The sequence below is a fragment of the Genypterus blacodes genome, unplaced genomic scaffold, assembly GCF_046128005.1.
Source record: "Genypterus blacodes isolate CSIRO-AG114 ecotype Tasmania unplaced genomic scaffold, CSIRO-AGI_Gbla_v1 ptg000048l_1, whole genome shotgun sequence".
NCBI classification, from domain to species: Eukaryota; Metazoa; Chordata; class Actinopteri; order Ophidiiformes; family Ophidiidae; genus Genypterus; species Genypterus blacodes.
Genome location: NW_027466861.1, coordinates 1,268,579 through 1,291,458, shown reverse-complemented (window position 1 = coordinate 1,291,458; position 22,880 = coordinate 1,268,579). Strand labels below are relative to the sequence as shown.

The 22,880-nt window shown below is 44.4% G+C and overlaps 1 protein-coding gene across 2 annotated transcripts in view; it reads left to right on the top strand.

Annotated features, from left to right (window-relative positions):
• The first annotated feature begins 4,798 nt into the window (after positions 1-4,798).
• The window catches only part of col16a1 (collagen, type XVI, alpha 1), a 53,114-nt gene continuing 35,032 nt past the window's right edge, over positions 4,799-22,880 (top strand). For both annotated transcript variants that reach the window (XM_076149781.1, XM_076149780.1), the window contains exons 1-4: positions 4,799-5,148; positions 11,155-11,271; positions 20,493-20,561; positions 20,649-20,766. In XM_076149781.1, the coding sequence (XP_076005896.1) occupies positions 11,196-11,271; positions 20,493-20,561; positions 20,649-20,766 (263 nt within the window). In that variant the 5' untranslated portion in view covers positions 4,799-5,148; positions 11,155-11,195. The remainder of the gene's footprint in view (positions 5,149-11,154; positions 11,272-20,492; positions 20,562-20,648; positions 20,767-22,880) is intronic.

Below are 22,880 nucleotides of genomic sequence, written 5' to 3'. Positions count from 1 at the left end.
GTTGTTGTGCATCCTTCAAGTTTGTATGTATCCACTTACGAGTATAAGGTAAGTGTTAGATGTGGCATTATTATACTTAAGGGTCGAACAAGGCAGCAGAGAAGAAATGTACGGAGTCATCTTACAGGAAAAGGCATCCGCTCATCGTTTGGTCTGGAAAAACGCATTTGGCATGGTAGGAGTTTTTGTGCTTATGTTACGACTTGAAGCCTATGCTGTATGTTCGGAAAAGACCTGGCAGGGGAAAAGGCCCTCTCCATCCAAAGTCCTGGAAGCAGTGTGTTCCCATGAAGGACTGCTGAATAACGTGGCCCCGCTGACCACGTGACCGCTCGCCACTTCGGTTTGTAGGTTAAATCTTTCCAGATGTGGATGGAAAACTACTGCAGCAGCTACTGTATTTCCTCTCTGTAACATTGTCGGCCTCGTCCTCTCCCGTCTCTCTCTCTCTCCCTCTCTCTCTCTCACTCCGTTTTGCCTGTCCCTTTGTATCTTCCCCATTCTCCTCCTCCTCCACTTTTTCATTAGCCTGTGTCAGCATATTCCATTACCCCCATCCCCGTCCCCCGTCCCCTTCCCTTTCTGTCTTTTCTTCTCGATGGAAAGAATGAGACGAGGAGAGGAGGGGGGGTGAATAGGAGAAGAAGAAGAAGAAGTAGTGCTGCTGCTGGAATATGTGTCAGTTGGCCAAACAGGCTCCACATGCTCGTCGTCATGGCCAAGGATGTGGCAGGAAACTAATCTGCTCCACTCTCGCTGCACTTTTTTCCACTCTCCCTCTCTTTCTCTCTCTCTCTCTCCATCAACGTTTCCCTCCCTCCACAGTAACAATCCTTCACTCTCCGCCTTTATAGATCCATTCCTTCTTTTTATCGCTCTCTTATTTTGTGCTCTCCCACCGATGTCACAACAGGCAAATTGCGCTTTAGTAACGTATCACCGCGTCTCGTTTCAGCCTTAAATCCGACTCGTGCTCACTGCGGGGCCAAGTTGTAACTTGAGTCCGAGTTGCTGGTTTGTTGCAGCAGCGGGAGCGCGTCGGCTCTGTCGGCTGGCAGTTTTACTTCATTCCCATGGCTTATTGCAGCAATAACGCAGACCAGCAAACTGGGGAGTTTGGGCGCACACACACACACACACACACACACACACTTGTTGTTTTATTCATGCTAAGCCGTACTCTTGGTTATCAGTCAGTGAGAAGCCAGTGTTAAGAGCAAGCGTAAGGCCAATTTACCACTACACACTAGTGTGGCTACGCTTTGAGAGACTATCAAAACAGGGGCCCCATACACTAATTCAGCGGTGTGTGATGAAACGTGTTCACTGTGACTTTCCTTCCATAAGCATCTGTGCGAATCTCTTTCCCTATTGATTGACTGATTTATAAAGGCAGCCATCCCTGAAATAGAATCCACTCCTCTGCCTGCATGGGCGATGCAGGGACTGGCTGGGTGCAAGAGTCTCGTCTTCACCTTGTCCTCTCTGTGCGTGAGTGTGTGTGTGAAAGAGAGAGCATCAATGTGTGTCAGAATTTCTACATACATGCATGAATGTTCACCAAATTTGACGTCGAGGTGGATGAAGTAGGTCCGTCTCTCCTTCTGTTCTTCAACCCCCCCCCCCACCCCCCCCCCCCCCCCCCCCGGCCTCACCCCCGCCCACCCGTCTGATCCACTCCTCTTTCTCACTGCTCCCTTGCTTCGCCCATCCCTCATCCTCTTAGGAGAGCACAGGAGCATGCAGCGGAAATAACTGAGCCAATAAAGACACTGCCAGGATCCATCCACTCCCGACGCCTCACATGGTTACCGAGGGAGAGGGGGGGAAGACAGAAAAGTCCAACCCTTACATGAAGGCAGCCGCGGGGGGGAGGAGAGGGGAGGCGTGATCAATGAGTAGAGGAGGAGAAGGACGGCAGGGACGGATGAAGATGGAGAGACTAGAGTTGTGGAAGCTACAGTAGTTCATGGGAGGAGAACGTATGGAACGACCCCACCATACTGTAGGTCATCCTTATATCTGTGAGTCTGGCGTGCCCCCCAGAGGGCTCTGCAACCGGTGCCATCCTCTCCCGTAAGACTTCTTATCCACAGCAGCAACAGAAATCTCAAGAGTCCTCGCCTGTAATCGCATCGGTTCGGAAGTGAAAAATGCTCGATTCCAACAGGAGTTGCGTGTACGTTGATAAGAATACGAGCATCACAGGGGGGCGCGGAAGATTTAAAGTTGAGCAGAAGGCGATGCTTAACTTAGCGCAGCCTTGCTTCTCGTAAATCACGGCGCGTTCTCAGACCACCATAGAATGCCGTACCACTTGCTCATTGATCCTGCTTTTCAGAGACACTACTCCCCCCTGTTGAGAGTTGCAACTCGGCCAAACCCACCTACTGCGAAAACGCTGTCTGCCACGGTAATGGATCACACTGTCACGTGCACACACACACACACATAAGGCGTGCAAACTTGGACCGATCTAACCAGGACACGTTCACAGACCTTGCATTCCCCGTTGGTTTGTTTAACAACAGACAGGGATTTGAGTCGAGGCCAAACTCGTCGCCATCACTTCCTCCCCTGAGGCAGCAGATTTTTCGCAATCATATCTTGCTCATCAATGCTTGGAACCATTCTTTTGATTCCTTTTGTTGTTGTTTGTTCGTTCCTTTTGTTTGACGAGGTGTTTACGATTGCGTCTCTGGGGATCGTCATTACAATTTAGTCCCAAAAGACCAGAATTTAAATGGCTCATATGCATCTAAAGTGAAGCCTTTGCATGAGTTCTGATTGGCCGCTGTGCTCTGATTCTCTCGTATACAAAGACAAACTGCGAAGAAACAAACTGTTGTTTGCATGTAGATCTCTGGAGGCTTCTGAAACCTTTTATGTAGAATAGAGAGACTTTCAAAATAATGGCATCGCTCTTGTCAATCTCTCTCACTCATGCACAAACAAACACAGGACCTTTGGAGAACAGGCGTGCTAATGTATGCAATTTCCCTCCACTTTGGCACAGCTTGAACTGAATTGGAAGTCGTGTAAAACTCTCACAGTCGATGATATACATTGATTATGGCAAAGTGGATCAAGTAGCAGAGGCACACACTCATTCTGAGGTCCCACAGACCAACAACCGTGCAAGCTAGTTTCCTCCCAAGGTTTATGGCGTGTCGGAGGTCAAAAAGGTCACATCCGGGCGAGCGTGTAGATCAAAGGTCGCGGCGTTACTGGACAGCTGCAGAAGACATTGCTGACATGCTGGTGATCAAGAGAACGTTCAAATTTTAAGCTAGGAAAATTCCAGATTTCTTGACTTTGAAACAAAGTATCAATCAGTATGAAGCCTCACTTCTTCGTAATCAATTAAACTGATTGATTGTCGACAAAAGCAATTTTTAGGAACGAACCATATTTCACATTGAGGACTTCTGTTCATTCATGTTAAGTTTATTTTTGATGGCAGAGCTTTCACTCATGATAACACTTGTGCTGTGCGTTTTCTGACATATCCTCCTTTCGTTTTAAAAGCTACACTGACATAAGATAAAAAGTAAAGGATGGAGGTCACAGAAAAATAAAACCGAAACAGAAAAAGGAAAAGGAAAAAATAACTAATGGTACTAAACTGCAAATGAAACATAGGTTGAACAAGGGCTGCCAAAAAACCCAATATTGAAATAAAAGCTAATAAAAAGTGGCCTTGACTTGCTTTCAGCAGCGGCTTTGCTCTTATTACACCGTTTACAGGGGATTCTTCTTTGTGCGGTGGAGGTTAAAGCTAATGAGAAAGTGAAAGATAACAGCTCAGCAGAGGAAATAAATAAATCTCTTAAAGAAGCCAACACCCCTCGGTGCTCATTTAGCCGCGGCAATAGGTGGAGGTGCAGATAAATCAAACGCCAAAGTGATATTTATTCTCCTCCTGAACTATTTACTTACTGACAATAAACATTGAATTTATGTGGCCATTAGGATGAGTGTGTCTGAATGGTCAGGGGCTGCAGTCGAGGCCGCTTTATATAGATTGGATGTAATAAAAACCCAGTGATAAAACAATAAGGAAGCTGTTGACCGGGCAGTCAATCACAGGTAAGTATGATAAGTAAGTTCATTAATTTTAATAGAGTAAATTCTTCTCAATAATGCACCGGAGCTGCAGCAATAATCCCTATTTACCTCCGAATACCCAGACAGAATGGAAGTGAGTCGTCTCTACCCTCCAGTAAGTCATGAATCAATCGGTGAGAGAGGGGGAAGACGACGGGGGAGGAGAAGGAGGGGGAGGAGGAGGTGATGGCAGGGTTAATGTAGAGGGGAATAAGAGGTAGAGGTCTGCCCCCAGGCTCATTTTGCTGCTCTGTGGTGAGGTGATGTCATGTTTCACTGAAGGATCTCCCAGAGAGACGGAGAGAGCGAGAGAGAGAGAGGTGAGAAAGGAAGAGAGGAATGGGGGAGACGTGACGTGACAAAGGGAAAGATAAAGTAAAGACAGGGGGCAATGGAGAGAATGAAGGTGAAGATGGAGAAGGGAGGGGAGCAGAGATGGGGAAGTAATGGAGGACGTAAAGGAGAGAGGAGACTGCAAGAGAGAAGAAAAGTGAGAAAGTTTGCAAAAGATGGAAATAGGGGAGATGGGGGAATAGAGAGATAGAAAGGCACAGTAAAGGGAAAAGGGAGGAGGAAAGAAAAAGCAAAATGGAAGAAGAGGAGGAAGGGGAACGGATAGAGAGAGGGGGGTGAGGAAGGAAATAAAAGATGGGGGACAAAAGAGAGAGGGGGTAAATTGAGAGAGGGCAAGAGAAATTAAGGTTGAGAGAAAGTTGATAAGAGGAGGAAATGGGGGGAGGGGGAGAGAGAGAGAGATGGGGAGACAGAAAGAAGGAAGGAGGAGGAGAATGTGGAAGAAACCAAGAGAGAGCGAGAGTAGTGGAGTAGAGGGGAGGGGAAAAGTTTAGTCGCGGACAATCGCTCCCTAACTTTTCTCTTCTTCTTCTCCTCCTTTTCTCTCCGTGTGGCAGAAGCCCCAGGAAGGAGTCACGCGTGGATTTTACACTCGGAGTCACGTCAGCGCGGCTTCCACCAGGAGCGGTACGGATCGATACGGATTAATGCGGCCGCACATTTGTGGGATTTATCGATAAATCAAAGGTATGGATCGCACGCACTGCGCATGACCGTTTGGGGAAATAACTTTGACGCTGATGCATGTTTATAGACCGTGAATAGCGAGTTTAATCTTTATAAAGACGCTTTTTGCAACAAGTCACCACCACAACTGTTTGCTCTTTGTAATATTATTGTTGAATAATGCTAATAAGGCGACAGATGGCGAAAGAAAGTTCACTGCAGATGCAAACTACTATTAGGCGCCCCAAAATTACTATAAATCTCATCTGGATAGTTTTTTGATTGAATAAGATGATGTTTATTTGAGTCATTATAGTTTATTAGACACTTTATATGATTAGTGTGGTTGAGCTGCTGGAAAAGTGATGATGTTTTTTTTCTCCCACATCCAAACCGGGCCTGAACGCAACAGATTGCAGTTTCCTATTATTCCAATGCTCCTCTCTTCTTTTTGGCCTGTTAATAAGCACATAAAAAGCCTGCGAACATCACTGTTCTCTATCTGCTCCATGCACGTCTGGCCGAGACACTCGGCTGGCTTTGGATCAGTTCGAGTCCCCCACCTTTGTGGGGCAGGAGAGGAAGCATGGATGCGTTCAGGTCCATCTGCTTCTCTCATTAAGGCAGCCACAACCGCAGTTTGAGTGCTGGAATGTGGCCCAAAGAAGAGAGACAAAGCTCGGCGTGCAGAGGCCTGAGGGTTCGCTGTGGTTTTGGAGCACAACATGCTGGTTGTGTTAAGATGAGGGTTTGTTTCCAAGCTGAGGTTTAAAGGGAAATGCGGGCGATTTGCACAACGTGTCATTATTCTCAAGAAACGTCTGAATTTTGTCCCTCATACTTTTTTGTTAGTGGGAGCGTTTTAGTTCACTTTAATGGACCCTTATGGAGCCACAGAACATGAAGTTGGGGTTGATACCAATATGTTTACCGACGACCTTTGACCCTTAGACTGTAAAACATAATTTTGTTCGCAAATTGCTATCCTATGCTAACTTCCTGCTGCCTTCTCGTGTCAGCTCGCAGCATGTATGATGTCATAATGTGAAGAAACTGATAGAATGTTGTAGAAATGTAAGCAGGGTATTATAAGGTCAACTAATACCTAAAGAAGATGATGGTGATGATGGTGTTTGACTCACTCCTTTGATGAGAGGATTGGTTCCCTCAGTGTGTAGGTAGACCACAAAGATCCTTTCCTCAGGGGTCCCTCCACCAAATCCACGACTTAGAGTTTGGATTCCTCGTGACACTTCCATTCTTTCCTCCTCCTCCTTGTCCCTGACATATTTTTCAAAGGATGCGGCCCCATAACTTTACAAATTGGTGTCTTTGAATTTAACAAGACTCATTAAGAGATTCCCACTTAATGTGCTTTGAGCCGCACACACACACAGTGATTAGCTGCAGGCATTTTAGTGTTTGATTTGCGTGCTGCCTCCTCTTCCAGCCTGTGGTCGACTGCTGGCTGAAGGCTGACTCAGCGAATGCTCCACACACACGCGCACACACACACACACGCTGGAGTAAGACGAGTAACCTGGTTAAGGCAGACACCCCATTAACTACAAAACCCTGGAATACATGCACTTAGTTGTCACCTGATTTCTCCCTTGGCTGTTTAGTTTGGCATCATTCCCATTTGTGTGTGAAAGCCGAGGAAGTTCCTTTCTTACGAAGAATTTGCTGATGCTGCTGAAAATGTTGTACTTCTTTATGAAGTTCAGTTAGGTAAAGGTAGCGTCAGTTTGCAAGATTTGTTGTGGTCTCTGCTCAGTGCTGCAGTAGACAACGTTTCTTCTCTGTATCCGGTAACGCAATTTGTCCTGGATAGGGACATGAACAGGCAACCGGGTAACTCCAGAGGGAACCCATGTGTTACCTGGGGATCTTGTTGATGCTTTACCCTGTTACTAGAACTGTCATCACTTCTCTTTACTTTAATAGTATCCGTCGCATTGGGAAGGCTGAGTTCACCTTGATCCGATATTTACTTTCCCTACTCGCTTGTGCTGCCATCTTACCTCATTCACAGATATCTAAGTGGAATCCTTGGACACTGCCCAGACTGTAAGACGAGTAAGAACTTGCCTCACTCTCCCTTTGAGCGTTGCACAGTTTGGATGTTGCCCTCACTGGTTCATACATTTCTATTGCTGCAGGTCACTGGATAACTGCTGTGTCTATCAAAGCCTCAGGGTACGTTTAGTCACTTTTATCCACTTGGCGTTCCCTGTTGTGGCAGGCCTCGTGTTCGCCTTCAACACACAGGTTACGTTCCAAGAACCTGCTACTGTATTGCAGGATTCTCACTTTATACTTCCTCTGTGCACAAAAGAACAGCGAAGTGCCAGAAAACCTGGGAATACACAGATGGAAACTGTCCAACATCATCATTTTTAACAATTACAGTCAAGTACCTGTTGGTTCTGCTGCAACCTGTATGGGTCTTTGTGCATTAAAACGACATCTACCTGCCCGACAGCTCACACCTGTGTGCCTGTCTCGCTCTCTCTCGTTCCGCCGTGCTGACTTGTGAACGTGTGCCTATGTAAATTGATGTATGCATGTCCACATACCTGTCTTATCACTCGCCTGCCTGCGGCTGTTCATTATACCTCCATTCATTTCCATATGGCAGCACTTCAGTCAACTATTAGCTCGCTTTCTTACATATCCTCTGCTGAGAGAGGATTCCCCTTAGGAATTTGTTCAGGGTCACGACCCCGAAAACTTGAGTGAATGAGGAGATCATCTTTGCAGCTCAGTGTTTGTGTGTGTGTGTGTGTGTGTGTGTGCAGATATTCTTCCTGTGAGTAAGGCATCTATCAGTCTATGGTGCAGTGTACCGAGGCAAGACAGCTGGAAAAGTAGTGAACCCTCAAACGTAGCATGACTGACACATTGATGCCAGGCTCTCCCAAATGCAACTCAAACAGACGACTAGTTCAGTGTAACTTAATCAGCCGTGTCTGTGCGGCTAATAAGCAATTCTCTTGTTGGGCCATAGGATGACATGTTTCAGTTAAGTCTGTCAGAATCTGTTCCTCTAAACAGGCTGGCATCGCGTCTGCTGTTGGGTCTCTAAGAGATGCGTTGATGATCCCAGCACAAATTAGATTTTCTGCTCAGGTTTTATGAAGAGAATTTTGTATACTGTACATGCAAAATGTCCTTAATCAGTCGTTGGACCTCCTCATCTATTTATAATCGATAAATCATTAATACCGCCTGGGGATCAGCTCTTGCCATAACATTACATCATGTGGCTTAGATGAAGCTTCCTGGAGACACATGCAGAGTAGGGTGAAAGTTACTGCTAATGATAATGACATATCGGTTAAAATGCACAAACTTTTCCCTTAATAAACACAAAATGCAAGTTTGTTTTGAAACAAGTCATATCTTCCAACCATGGAAATATGATAATGTCAATCTTCTAGCTCCCGCTTACTCCGTTGATTTGTAATAAATCACTGGGGTTCCTACAACCACTGTGTTATGCTGCAGCCTTGACCAGGAGGAGAGGTCAACAATAAGCAAAACAAATATAAGAAATATGTATGTTTTCAGATACTATAAAGTTTTAAAAGTAATGCAAAATGTTGCCATAGTTTCTTTGATTGGTGCCCTTATGTGCCTGGTCTTCTTCTTCATGAACTGTCTGGACCGTAAAGGTGAACCAGTGCATCACATAGAAAAAAAAATTGAATAATATTTTGTCAATCGCTATAATTGATGAATAACATTCCTACTATTTCACTTTAATCCATGATAAACACTGGTGTTGGAGACCAGGATATACTCCAGGTCTGCACCCAGAACACAAACACTTCTAGAATGACTGATCAGGCTGGTTGTCATTAAAAAGCCCACGCTGAGAACGAGACTAACCGCCGTAATGCGATTGTCTCTGTCGGTCACCGGCCGTCCTGCCAGTGCTTATCTTCAGGCCTTTAGCACTGGAAGTCTTTCAAATCTGTCATTGTTTTCCTTCCTGTATTGGCTTCGTGCTCGGTGACCTGATCGCTCAGGCCTGCCTGCTGGGCTCAGGGCCAGGCCTCTGGACCAGACCCTGTAGTCCTTTATCAGACACCGCCAGCTGGGTGGCCGGGAGGCTGTGAATGTAGCGTAGAGGGAGGGAGAAAGAAGCAACACAGAGAAAGAGAGACATTCATAACAACATATAATAGGGAGGCTATTAAATTGTCTTGGATTGTGGCCACATCATAATGGCAATGAGCTGTAACTTTAACTTGAGCCCGTGTTCTGTGGACGACGATGCATTATGCAGTGTGGGCTGCACTGTGTGAACTTTCTTATTATTGTGATCATGTGGCATGAAGCCTATAATAATGGCTGCAGCTTGAGGGTGCTCAAACACAGCTCTGTAAAGGCTTTGATTAACCTCTCACCCTTCCAACTCAAAGGCAAAACTTTTCTATGTTGCCTTTGTGTAGCTGGAAGCCACACACACGGGACAATTAGTCAGACAAAGATACAATCAGGTAAACGCATGTCCTGCTCCGATGAAGTCGAAGTTGAACAACTTAAACCAGTCCAAGGAGAAGGTGCAGATTGATAATGTAAAAGCAGTCACATTCACATTTAAATAGCTATTTTACAACTTGGAAATTGCAAATGAACAGCTGCCCAAGTTCTACTTTAAAGTCGTAAACTCAGACGGGTTTAGCAGTTGTGACGTAGGCTGTGATGACCTTTAGACCTTTTGGGCTGGGGAGAAAAATGAAGGAGAAATGCTCACACGTAGTGAACACAAATGTAACACATCACCATCTGGCATTCACCGCCTTCATAGCTATTGTCATTTTTGTCACATATGGTCGTTCCTCGATAGTAGAGCTCTTGGCGAGGATGATTTTTATTTCTTATTTAAGTTAAGCAGACTAAGCAGGCTACTTGAATACCCCTGTCCCCAAAGAGCCCCCGAAGAACATGTATAATTCATTACAAGGGACATGTCAAACTGTCCTCATTATCTCTGAACATAATTTTGAGACATTGTCCTCCACTGCATCCTGTGTCAGCGGCTCTGTTGGGTCAGGCTTGGCGTTATTCACTCCGCGTCCTCGGCCAAGCGAGCCCGCCACATTGTGCGTCCCCAGGGCATCGTGTGAGGGTCGGGGTCATTTCACCCGGCAGACAGGACAGGTGTGTGTGAGCGGAGACGCAGTCTGCTCGTCCTGGCCGCTCGCCTGGAGGGCCCTGCTGTACCTGTAAACACTGCAGAGTTATGGGGTTGTGGCACATGGCTGAGGGCAAGTCCAGGTTAGCCTCGATGTGTTTATGCGAGTCTGCGTGGGCGGTGCTAGTGTGTTTGTGTGTGTGTGAGAGATAGGGGTTGTGGACAGGGAGAGGGGCTGCAGAGGCTGAATATAATGATTATATAGACGTGGCATGTGTGCAGAAGTGTGTTAGTGTTAGTATGTGTGTGTGTGTGTGTGTGCTTGTTGTTGGGCTACGTGGAAGCATCTGGTGCAACACAGCCACGGCTCCAGTGGAATCGTCTCCAGATGTGTTTGTGTGTTGTTCAGCTTCATACCAGCCGGCCTGCATGTAAATCATTCTTTTCAAGCTTTGCTTTGCTCTCTTTTGTTCGCTACGCATATGGTTTTCCAGCAGTTGTCTATTTTTGTCTCTATAAAGGCTATGTTTGCTTTGTGTTTAAATGCGTGTGTGCGTGTGTGTGTGTGTGTGTTTCTCTGTGTCCCACCTGCTCAGTCAGAGGCCACCCAGATGGACAGTATAATCATTGAGGTTCAGCTTTATAGAGTCACACACCGTAATGAGAGAGATTCTGATTCATTCATATGCCAGTAACAAAGCCAGCGTCATACCTCATAATCAACACTTTCGCTCTGACAGCGTCATAAATATACATCAACGTCTAATCAAGCGAACTTTGCAGCTGTCAGTAGCGGTGAGCACAGCGTGTGGCCTGACTGAGGAAATCTAGCAGATATTCGACTTTTCTGAATTTCCGTTTTGTGTTTGTGTGCTCGTTAGCTGGTGGCTGGTGGGCGAGGAGTGACCGGAGGAGTGAAACCATGTGGCTTCTCTGCTCCTCTCTGACGCTGCTGGCGCTCAGCCTGGGATCATGTGACCCGCAGGCACCAGAGGAAGGTGAGATGCATGTTTCACTCTAGACTCCCCAACAGTTGAGTTGCATGGTGAAAAGGCGACACACAACTTTCATGAGATTTCCTGTTGTGATTTCCAGACATTCCTCCACTCCGTCTTTACTTTGAAAATCTTTTGGGACTTACTAAAGTACAGCAAATTTAATTAAAGATCGGGTTAAGGTTTGCAGGTAGAAATGTTTAATCCCACAGAGAGAATTAGAAAATGCTGTTTATTTCTGTTGTATTGACGTACGTGTCAACTAGTCAGAGGCATGAAATCGGAGTCTGTGTTAGTGAGACAGTGTTGTGACAAACACTAGAAAGAGGTCGACATTCACACACACAAACAAGCGTCAGCCTTAACAAATTGGCTTTTCTATTTAAGTTATTATAGTTTACTAATCATTAAACCCTTGTGTTACTGTTTCATTAGTCACCACTGTTGCTCTTTATTAAATACTACTTCCTTATTCGTGCTGCCAAGCATCAGAGCTGATATTTATTAGAAGAATTTTTAAGAAGCTGTTAATTAAAACCGTAACCGATCATAACAAAATGGAAAAATTCTCATTGCCTTCAGCGGCAGCTTGTCAGTACAGTCTTAATTCCTTCTTTTTAGTGATAAATGTCAATATAGCTGCAAAGACAACAAAGCATGAGGCCAGCAGCTCCATACACTTTCTCTAGGCATTCTGCGCTGCAGCTATCGAGGCTCGAACCAACCGAGTCTAAATTTAATTGATTATGTATACTTGTTATATAATCTAAACTAAATCTATACCTAATAGCTCATGTTAGCTACCAGGGTAACGCGAGTTTGTTCCTGTTAGCGTTGATCGATGGTGCTGATGTGATTTATTTATGTTAAACTGAGGAGTCAAGACAGTTTTCTAACTTTTACTTGTTCTTTTTTGCTTGTTGAGCCAAAAACACATCTTCTGAACTCTTATATGTGTGTGTGTGTGTGTGTGTGTGTGCGTGTGCGTGTGCGTGTGCGTGTGCGTGCGCGTGACGGGCCCAAGGCTACAGTGTAAGTGGAGTGTAATTACATCTCATGCTTGTTTGATGCTGCTAGTTGTTATGTTGTGTATGGTAACACTGAGGTCAGACTGTGGCAAAGAGGCGTGTGTGTGTGTGCCTGTGTTTTTCTCTTCATGGGCCATCCATCACTTGGCGTGTGCTGTGACCGAGCGTGGGTGTGAGTGGCATGTTTTACACATGTGCTGGCGTGCACTTGCGGTCGTGATGGGAATCGCCAGAAACCTCCAAGTGCGATATTACAGCAGTTACAAAACTTTCACACACTCAACTCTACAACAACAATCTGAGTTGTAAAATATAAAAAGCTTATTTACTGATTGTTTATTTCTGCTGGCGCGATAGGATTACACATCTGGGCTTACATATGTGTGTGTAGACCTATTCAGCCACACTGTGTGGGCAAAGGTACTTACATATAAAGAATATAAATGTAATGTGCTATTGTCTTTGCCGTGTGAGAGCTACAAGGCTATTTGTGCAGCGTTGCTTCCAGCATTTGTTGATAAGTATTAGCTGTGTGACTGCTAGCTTCTCCATCAGTTCAGCTCGCGGCGGCGACAGGTGAGACGCATCCGGATGTTACCGAATTGATTACTGCAACACACAAAGGTTCGCGGCATGTTGCTAGGTCATTGCTAGGAAACTGTCTCCGGTAAGCATACGGTGTTCGACGACTTCTCGCTAATCTCACAGTTATTTACTCTACTAGCTCAGTAGTGAGCCAAACATCTGTCTTATCTTTATCGGTTAGCAATGGCTTCTCTCTCCTGCTCGGTGTGTCACATGTTCGGCCATTTCTCAGTCTCCTTTAATGACAGTGGTGCATGCAGTACTTGTAATTTATTTGAAGGCTCAGCAAATTGGAAGCCACTATAGTTAGCTAGCCCCCTGTAGTTAGAGCAAGATTCTCCCCACTCAGCGACACGCCTGCCGAGATACCCCATATGATCCTTGGAACCTCCATCGTCAGAAAAGTGTAATTATCGACACTGGCGGCCATATTGAAATGTCTCCCTGGGGCCTGAGCAGGAGAGGCAGCAGGGTTGATCCTTCTGCAACTAGGAAGCTAGCAGGCTGTGCCTAACCACTTGCTACATCTGTTCCATCAACACAATCGAAGTTTAAAATGCATTAAAAGCAATAAATATGTATTGATTCTGTATTGAGTAATCTGTGCAATGATACACAAAATCTCTTACATCAGGAATCACAATTCACATTTGTGTGTCTGTGTTTATATGTGACAAAAGGCAGCTAGGTGAGGAAAAACCTCCCCTATTATTTATTTTCTCCGAGCTGTCACCGCATCATCGAGCTGTCTCACATTCTCAGGGGCCGCCTCCGCAACACACTCTTGGGAAAGGGGCTGGGGGTGTGTGGGGTGGTGGCGAGGGGACGGGTCTCCCAAGAGGGATCCCCACGTCAGAGCCTTTCAGACAGAACTGAGTCAGCTCAGTGCTCCCCTGGGTGCTCTCCTCTCCCACAGTGGCTAAAAGAAAGTGCTTTCTCAAGTGGAGAGCCAACACTTTGTCAAAGCTACCACCACACACACACACATACGCACACACTCCACTGTTATTCCTCTGACTCATCTGAATCTGTACTTACTGGTAATTTGCTGACATTACAGCAGAGAAGCAGGTTTGAGGAAAACTAGTGTTGAGGAGTTGGAGCTGGATGATTGCTCTGCACTTTTGCAGTGCGTCAGCCAGAGTCTGAGACTAGTCCCCACAGTTAAACTAAATTGCTGAAAATTCTGCCTTTGGTAAAGTGTTGCTGATATGACTTTTCTGTACTAGGGGCCCCTGCTCAGTCTGAGTAATGGATTTATGTATTGATTTGTTTTGGCGTAGATTATCCCTGTTTGTCTTGTTATAATAACCTTATTTACTGGATTGTGGTTATGTGAGTTCTGGAAGTGAAGCAGTGAGTAGCAGAAAGCAAACCAATCCCGGTCTGATGATGTAGGTACTAAAATCGATGTTGTTAACCATCAGCCTGGGTGAGGCAAGCAAGATTTCCGTCAAAGAACATATAGGTTGTACTTTGATTATGTTGTCACTCAGCTGGAAAAGGATACCCTGGACTTTGATTCTGGTGCAGGTTTAGTCTGGGTTCTGTTTTAAGTTTGAAGCGAGGACACCAAAATTTGCAAAGAAAGAAACATATCCTTATATTTTGAACTTTGTACTCCATTAAAATTTTTGTGTAAATCAAGTTTTTCCTCTTAAAGCTTGAGCTAATTGTTGTAGCAATGGTCATTCTCCTCCATCTTATTCTAATTATACTACTACCCTGCTCAGTACCAATCTGCCTTGTGATAGCAACATGCCCAGTGTCTACGCTGCATCTCATCCAATGCGCGCTGGAAGCGTATGTGCACTCTGTGACCCTGAACATGAATAGATCAGTGGATGGATAGAAATGAGGAAGGAATATAAACTTCGCAATGAGTGTGATTTGCTATTCATCTGGCAGGAACCTCAGCAGGCACATTGTTTGGTTCCTTGGCATTGTAATAAGATATGAAAAGCTTGTTGCTATGTTACATATTATAATCATACAGGGCGGGGGGAGCTGGGGAAATCGCGAATCCAAGTTTATCCTCTCTGTTTTTACTTAAATGCTTCCCTTTTAATTATCGTTTAAATTCCATAGTATGTAATTTCAATGTCTTTGTTTGATAAAGTGCTTTGCATTGCCTTTGTGTCTGAACAGTGCCAAATTAGCACTTTTCCTCCCCAGAGCGTTTAATGCAAACGACAGCTAGAATATGCGACAGGTCGTCTAATTAGTATGTGGTAAATGATGCAGCTTATTCAATAATAATAAAGGATTGAGTGAAAGCCTGTCTCATTACGCGTGAACATTTGTTGTTACGTTTACAGTTGAGTGGATTTGCTTACTTATACCAGTGAGAAAAGCAGAATGCAATTAATCAGAGAAATGCTGATAAACCCTCAAGGGTTTCGATCGAAGCGTTGGTAATTTAATAACACAATGCATGATTTACAGATGTGAAGAAATGCTGTAGTGTAGCATGTAGTGTAATGTCTTTGCAATCTTGGAAATGGAAAACTAGTAACCTCACTTACATAAACGCGGACACACACTTCTCTGCAAGCTCTGTCTGAGGTTAACGTTGAATGGATCTTGTCCAGTAATTCTGACTGAACAGTGAGTCAGGCTTGTGTGTGTGTGTGTGTGTGTGTGTGTGTGTGTGTGTGTGTGTGTGTGTGTGTGTGTGTGTGTGTGTGTGTGTGTGTGTGTGTGTGTGTGTGTGTGTGTGTGTGTGTGTGTGTGTGTGTGTGTGTGTGTGCTGAAAGTGGGCTAGAGGCCTACAAAGGGAAAATGAGCTCATCCCTCTAAAGTGCTGCGTTTTAAGATTTTCCATTCCTCTACGGCAGTTTTATCTCTGGAAAACAATCAGGAATGCTCTCTCTCTCTCTCCTCTCTCTCTCTCTCTCTCTCTCTCTCCCTTCCCCTTCTCTCCTTCTCTCTCTCTCTCTCTCTCCCTTCCCCTTCTCTCCTTCTCTCTCTCTCTCTCTCTCTCTCTTGTACATTACTGTTATTCTCTCTTCTTCATTCCAATCTCTCTCTCTCTCTCTCTCTCTCTCTCTCTCTCTCTCTCTCTCTCTCTCTCTCTCTTCTCACTTGGTACTTTTATTCCCTCTGCCTCATTCCAATCTCTATCTCTATCACATTTTCTCTTTGTAGGAAATAATCTATTTCACAGGGCCGTTTTTTGCGCTCATTGGCTGAAAGTTGGTGCACTTTGTTGAATACAAAAATGTACATCTTAATTGATTAGAATAAAACTCATCAATCAAACCACAAGAAGATTACAAATTAAGCACCGTTATCTCTTGTCAATTTTTACCGACTTGAACAGAACTGGGACGTTTAAGCACAAAAATATAGAATTATAGGGACTGGCTGTTGCATTTGTTTAAGGGCTGCAGCGCCAGGAGACTCCTTCGCTTGCACTTATCCAGAGAGAGCAGGAGAGAGCTAGACATTCTGCAGATCAGCAGCCGAATGCAATTATCTTGAAATGCCACATTGTAAAGAACATTCAATAACTGCTATACTCCCTCTCATTACACAAACACACAAACTCACACACTAACACTGGGAGCACAACTTTGACCTCTTCTCCCTAATGAAAGCACTCTGCCAAGTGTTTGGTGCAAACACTGAATTAATACTCCGTGGCAGTTGGTTCCTGTAGACTCCACTGATTCTTAGAACACAAAGTTTGTTAAATATCGCACGGAATTTGGACAAAGGTCACACGTGGGAGTTACGCCTGCTGGGATGCAGCAGCGGGTCGGATAGGAAACATTGCATTTTGTACTCTGCATTGTTCTCTGTCTGTGTATGTGGCACAGTGGAGCAGCACAGCAAGAAGGTCCTGGGTTTGAATCCTGCCTTCCACAATGCTTTCTGTATAGAGCTTCTCCTTGTGTCTGCGTTGGTTTCCTCTGGGTGTTAAGGTTATATATCAAAAGAGTAAAAATTCTGTTCTCTGAAAGCATTAAGTCCTTAATTTTATCTTTGGCGAGGCATAAACGTGCATGTGTGTGTGTGGGTGGGGTGGTGGGCACTCACAGCGGTCTGCGGCGTGATTGCCAGCACCGTGTCATTACCTGCTTTGGCAAGACTTAAACACAACCCATCAAAGAGGAAGCGAACCAAGCCAAAAGCATCCAATCTCTTTAAAGCTACACGCGGTGGCTAGCAGGATCCTGGAGCACGACTCGTAGTTTGTGCCAATTAGCTTGTCAACAAGCAAATGCTTTCCTTTGATCACAGCTTGAGAGGAAATGGAGTTCAAGCTCTGCGGCAAATTGCCCGAGCTCGAGCACGTAATAGTCCATTACAGCGACCACTGTCCTCTTAGATGGAGACGTCTCTTTTGTGAGCATGAGCTAAAGAGTAGATGCTAGAAACGTCTCACCATCTAAAAGAGGATTCCACCTGTTTTCATTCAGTTTGTTGATCTTGGGGAGTATTATTTGCATATGAAAACAACTATATAAAGGTGTTTACAGATGAATATGATGTGACGTCTAGAGAAATAACTTGCTTGACATTGCAGAGGTGCCTCTGTATTTGTGCTACGGACTACAAAGAAAAAATATTTGTCTCTTAGGAGAGGAATGAAGTCGCTTCTAAAGCTGGGTACAGACTTCAAATTTAATTAAGCCGATTTTGTGCCTGATTCCCCCTGACAGATGATCAGTCGCACAGTGGCGATAATTCATATTTATGATCCAGCATCTGTAGTGAAGGGAGAACACCGAATAACCCAAGACAGAATACGAACTGTGCAGCCTGATGTAGGAAACGCTGATTGGGGGCCAAGTTGACTGAAGTGGAAGATGTCATAAATTCAGAGTGAAGCTCACGGCAGCATGCAAAGGCTATCTCCATGACTTCACCTTCTTCCTTTTTTTGGTGCAGAAAAGCACAACAGCATGGGGAACTGCTTCTCGCCTGCTAATGTTTGGGATACGTAATCAGAGGGAAGACTGTATGACATTTCGGATTCATGTGATGCCAGTTGACCAGTCATTGATGTGGGTTTGATCTTGAGTCAGGATAGATGAATGAATGGATTCAGCATTTGTTGTGCCTTCGTGGCTGTAGTTCTGTGCTTTTTCTCCCCGCATGTTAGAGAAGCTAATCCGATTTTGCAAATGATCATGAAGTGTAAACTTTGGGACTCCACAAAACATGTTAAGGTTTTGTTACGTGCTAAATAATGCTGCTCAACACCCGAAATTGAATTTAACGAGGAAAAAATGGGTCCAGTCTCCGGTTAAGCTACTCGTACGTGTGTATTACTCATACGCAAAAGAAAGATGACATCATTATCTTTTCTTTGGCTGTTGATCTAAGACACAGGGTATCCAAAAACCTTCTTAGCTTTTTGGCAAACTTTGTGCTATAAATTTTGAGCAGATGTTGAGGATAAAAGACACACACACGTACACACAAAAGATACTACAAACCTCAAAAGAGGTGTTGATGACACCTCCCCTCCCCATCAACCGCTGTGCTCTTCATCGTGATTCTGTCTTGATGTAGTAAGGCAGTGATGAAAAACCTGAGGGGGAATGAAAGGCAGATCTTCTCATTTCCAAAGGGCTTTGTGTGTATGTGTGTGTGGTGTGTGTGTTAAGTTTGCCCTTCATTGAGAGTGTGAGCCTAGTGAGAGTGTGTTTTATGCTGTGTCAGCAAAAAAGATTTCACAATGGACAATGGAAGTTATAGTTACAGTGTGTGTGTGTGTGTGAGAGAGAGAGAGAGAGACAGAGAGGTAGAGCTCTAAATTCCAAACCTCTTCTCTAAGTAACTGTACTTTTTGCCTTTTTTGGTCTTTTAATTTGAAGTTCTTTCTGCCTCCCATAAACTCTCTCTCCTGACATCTCTTTTCCACACCTTGATTTGTACCTGAAAACGTCACATAATGCAGCGCTACATGCTTTCACATTCCAAATCACGCTGCTTCCAAACGCCACCGTACGACGTGTTGTGAACCCAGTCATTGACACCCCGTCAATGACGAATTTGATGATAGGTGATGAAGCACTAAATGTGATTTAATTCATTTGAGAGCTGACCTCCGTGAAATTAAATTCCCTAGCTGTTAATTAAAGTCACTTGGATGTGATTATTCTAGTAATTATATGAGGTCCATTTGATGCAACTTCTAGTTTGGATGAAGTCAAAGTACAGACAATATGGTCCTGGTGCTGCTTCAAGGCAATAACATCTTTCAACTTCATTAGGAAAACGAGACACAACTGTCTGCAACTTATATTAGAAGTCTACGGGTGTTATACAAACATCTACAATGTACCGTATTAAAAAGATTCCAGCTGTTTTTCTTAGCGATGTGCTGTTGCTGTATACATGTAGTTAGATTCTCAGAAATGGACACCTTGCAGTTTTATGACCAACAAAAGTGTTGATGGGCATGGTGGCCTCACAGCAAGAAGGTTCTGGGTTCAAGTCTTCTCTGAGTGCTCCGGTGTCCTCTCCAGTGCAAAGACATACAGTTTAGTTCCTAGTGACGCAGTGAATGATGGGATAGGCTCCACCTCTCATGAACCTGCAGAGAATAAGTGGATAATTACAATTGATTGATTTCTATTGATTCCTGTTATAACGACTAAGTATGATGCAGTGCTTTACTTGGGATATAAAGAAGTACTACTACGTACAAAATGTCAAATCATTGATTATACAGAATACAGAGATTACAGAGATTCATAGATACCAAGGGATCCAACATGTTATACTGGCTCATATTTGGCATGTCTAACAATCTGTTGTCAAGCTAATTACATCATGGAGTTATTGTCTACTACTTCATCCAGTGCTCAGTTGAACAAGAAGTAATTTTAATTCCTTGGCGATTACCCAGAATCTTGCTTACCTTCTCGTAAAGTCTTAGAGAAACGATCTTCTTTTCAGTTCTTCTTTTATTACACACGCTTTGATGAGGCAGAACATTCCTGACACATGTGCAGCTCAAAGACAAATTCTAGGTTTCGCCAGCTTCAGGCTTTCTGCAGTCATGGTGGAAAATCCTTTGAGTAGCTGTGCCCTGCAGAGCATCTTGCTTGGGGCTTCGGTCCTTGGCCCCAAAGAGATCAATTAACGCCAGATCAAGATGATTCACAGAGGCCACGTCGACCAGCGCCAGCGTGGCTCACCACACATCTCACATCTCCCCGATCTTGACAGGCAACCGTTTTCTCAGTAACCTCCCCTGACAGGGTGACAAGGTATCCATCAACTGAAGGTTAACGTGACAGACATGCTTGGTGCTAGACAACCTGTCAGGTGAGGTTGTGTTCCTTTCTGCACTGTTTTGCCCTCATTTTATCTGGATTTCTCTGTTTTTTGTTTTTCTTTTGCCTCTCTTCTCCTCCTCCACATCCCTTTGTCTGTCTTTCACATCAGTGTTTCTGTAAGTCTGAACCCTTTGATGTTAGCTTATGCTCTGTCACACAGAATCTACGCCTTTTTCTGACAGTAGCTGGCGTGAAAAGAAGTATGGATCCTGATAACGTCTCGAAAGACTTCCCGCCTCATAAATGCTTTAATCATATTTTGAAGATCAAGCCTTGTTTTTACCCTCCCTCTCTTTCATCTCTGTTCTCCTAGATGCACAATGCCCATCCTTACAGGTGGATGAGTGGAACTTCCTTCAGGCGACGAGGCACAACATCACGGGTGAGTAGACTCGCTCCATACACAGACGTACACACTATCGCCAGGGTTTCATCTGTGTGGGTTCTGATATATGTCGTTTCTTGTCAGGTTTTAATCTGGTGCGGCGGTTCTCGCTCCTCAAGAATAAAGATGTCAAGAAGATCCGCAACCCCCGAGGACACGTCATCCTCCGTCTGGGCAAGACCGCACTCCTACGCCCCACCGAGTAAGTGTACTGTACTCTCTGTGCTCTGGAGGGAGTGGGAAAAAAGTGAAGTTTCTGCTCGCTACTGGTGCAGACTCATCCTTTCTATTCTGAGCTTTCGGTAGGCCAGAGTCAACAGGCTTGTCCTTTTCATGCCAAGCTCGAACAAAGAAAAAGGCTGAGGAACTGAACACCGACAGCTAATCTACCTGTGGACCCTCAGTCTTGGTGTCAGCGCGGTCCAATGGCTGTTACACAAGAAGAGCAGATGCTTTCCAAGGCCGCACACCGCGGGGTCACTCTGATTGCTTTTCCAGAAACACCGCCGCTTCATTTTCTCACCACTGTCGCCTGTAAAACTTTACTGTAATGGCCGTTTGGTTTTCCAGTTGAGACCACATATACTTAGTCGTGGTCAATTCACGAAATAAAACACAGCACCAGATTTAACTTATTGTTTGGATCAAATTGCATCACACAACCGTGATCATAAACCCCACTTATCCACCTTTTTTAACATTTGTATTGTAAGAAGGCATTACTAAGACTTCGCCTCATTTATATTTTGGGAACTCTATTCTAAAATCACAGCGTCGGACAGAAGTGAAAACCTGTTTCAGCGTTATGAAACTGGAGTTAAAGGTATTTTTGTTTCTCATTAGAATGACATTGAAGCCAACTCAGTTGATTAATCTGTTCATTTAAATTTAATTTTTTTGACGTACTCTCTCTCACTCACTCTCTCTCTCTCTCACATACACACACACCACCCTTCTTCATAGAAGCATGCATATATCAACTCACCAACACATACATTTCGTTGACTTTCACCTGCTGCAATCCGATAAAGCTACACTTGCGTGCTGATTAATATAAGGGAAGCTTCACGAATGAGCCTTAATTAGCGCTGCGCTTATTTAACCTGCTGCTGACAGGATTGTTATAAATTAACCCCTTTGTAGCAACTTATTCCTGTGAAATATCACTCCTGCCTGATTTGCATAAACTATATGAGTAACACCTTAATTAACAGACGCTAAGCAGTTACCAGCATAAAAATAGTCACACAGGTTTTTATTTACCAGTCACGCTTGAGAGCCTGAGTAAACACACCTGCAGCCGTCAGATCCAACAGAGCCCTGCACCTTTGCACAACATGGTTTTACAGCCTGAAATGGTGTAATTAGCTTTTGTGAATTTATTTGACGACACAAGTGTTGCTTGTGTTAGGAGTTGTGTGTCAATCGGTTATAAAGGTTAAGGCAAGCTGTCTTCATCCCTCTTTTAGTTTTCTGGTTCTCTTGTATTAAAGCTTCTCACACGCTGCTGATAGAACAGTTTTTAAGAATTTGCCAATTGGGTCAGCCTGGAGCATTTTATCACTGGGTCCAGCTCTGTGAGTTCCACTCGCCTCAAGGCGCGATAAATCTGTCTACAAAACACTCTGTTTCGGTGGAGACATTTTGTTCTAAAAGTGTCACATATATTTTTTGTCATGGGCTTAGAGGGTAGTCACACACACACACACACACACACACACACACACACACACACACACACACACACACACACACACACACACACACAGCAAAATGTCACTTCTTGGGGAAATAAGTATCTGTGGAAGCAAAGAAGAGGGAAGATGTTTTTGTGTTGGAGGACGATTTGTGCCTTTTCTCCGCCGCTGGTTCTGTGTTTTTTTGTTCTGAAGCAGCATTTATGTAACTTTTTATACCTTTGTGTCCGTCGCTGTCGGTTTTATCAAGGAAGATCGTACCTGGCTGACATTTTAACAACATGACAACCTGTCATCCTTGCCTGTTGTCTGGCTTTAATTCAGTTGTTTTCTCGCTCTTGCTGTACACAGACATCACAGTCTTCTACCCACTTTTCTTCAAATGAACAAACAAAATCAGAGGAGGTACTTGATGTTTTTCCGAAGCTTTGTCATCCTGAAAGTAGATAGAAATCAGAGTGGGTTGTCTGTCTGTCTGTCTATGTCAGCTTGTGTTTATCTACTGAAATTGCATCTTGTGAAAAGCAGTTTCGGGCATTTAGAGAGGAAGAGTGGAGGCAGAGAACAGATCGGCGATTAAGGGATGTAGTAGTGAAGAAACAAGAGGGTTAAAGGTCCA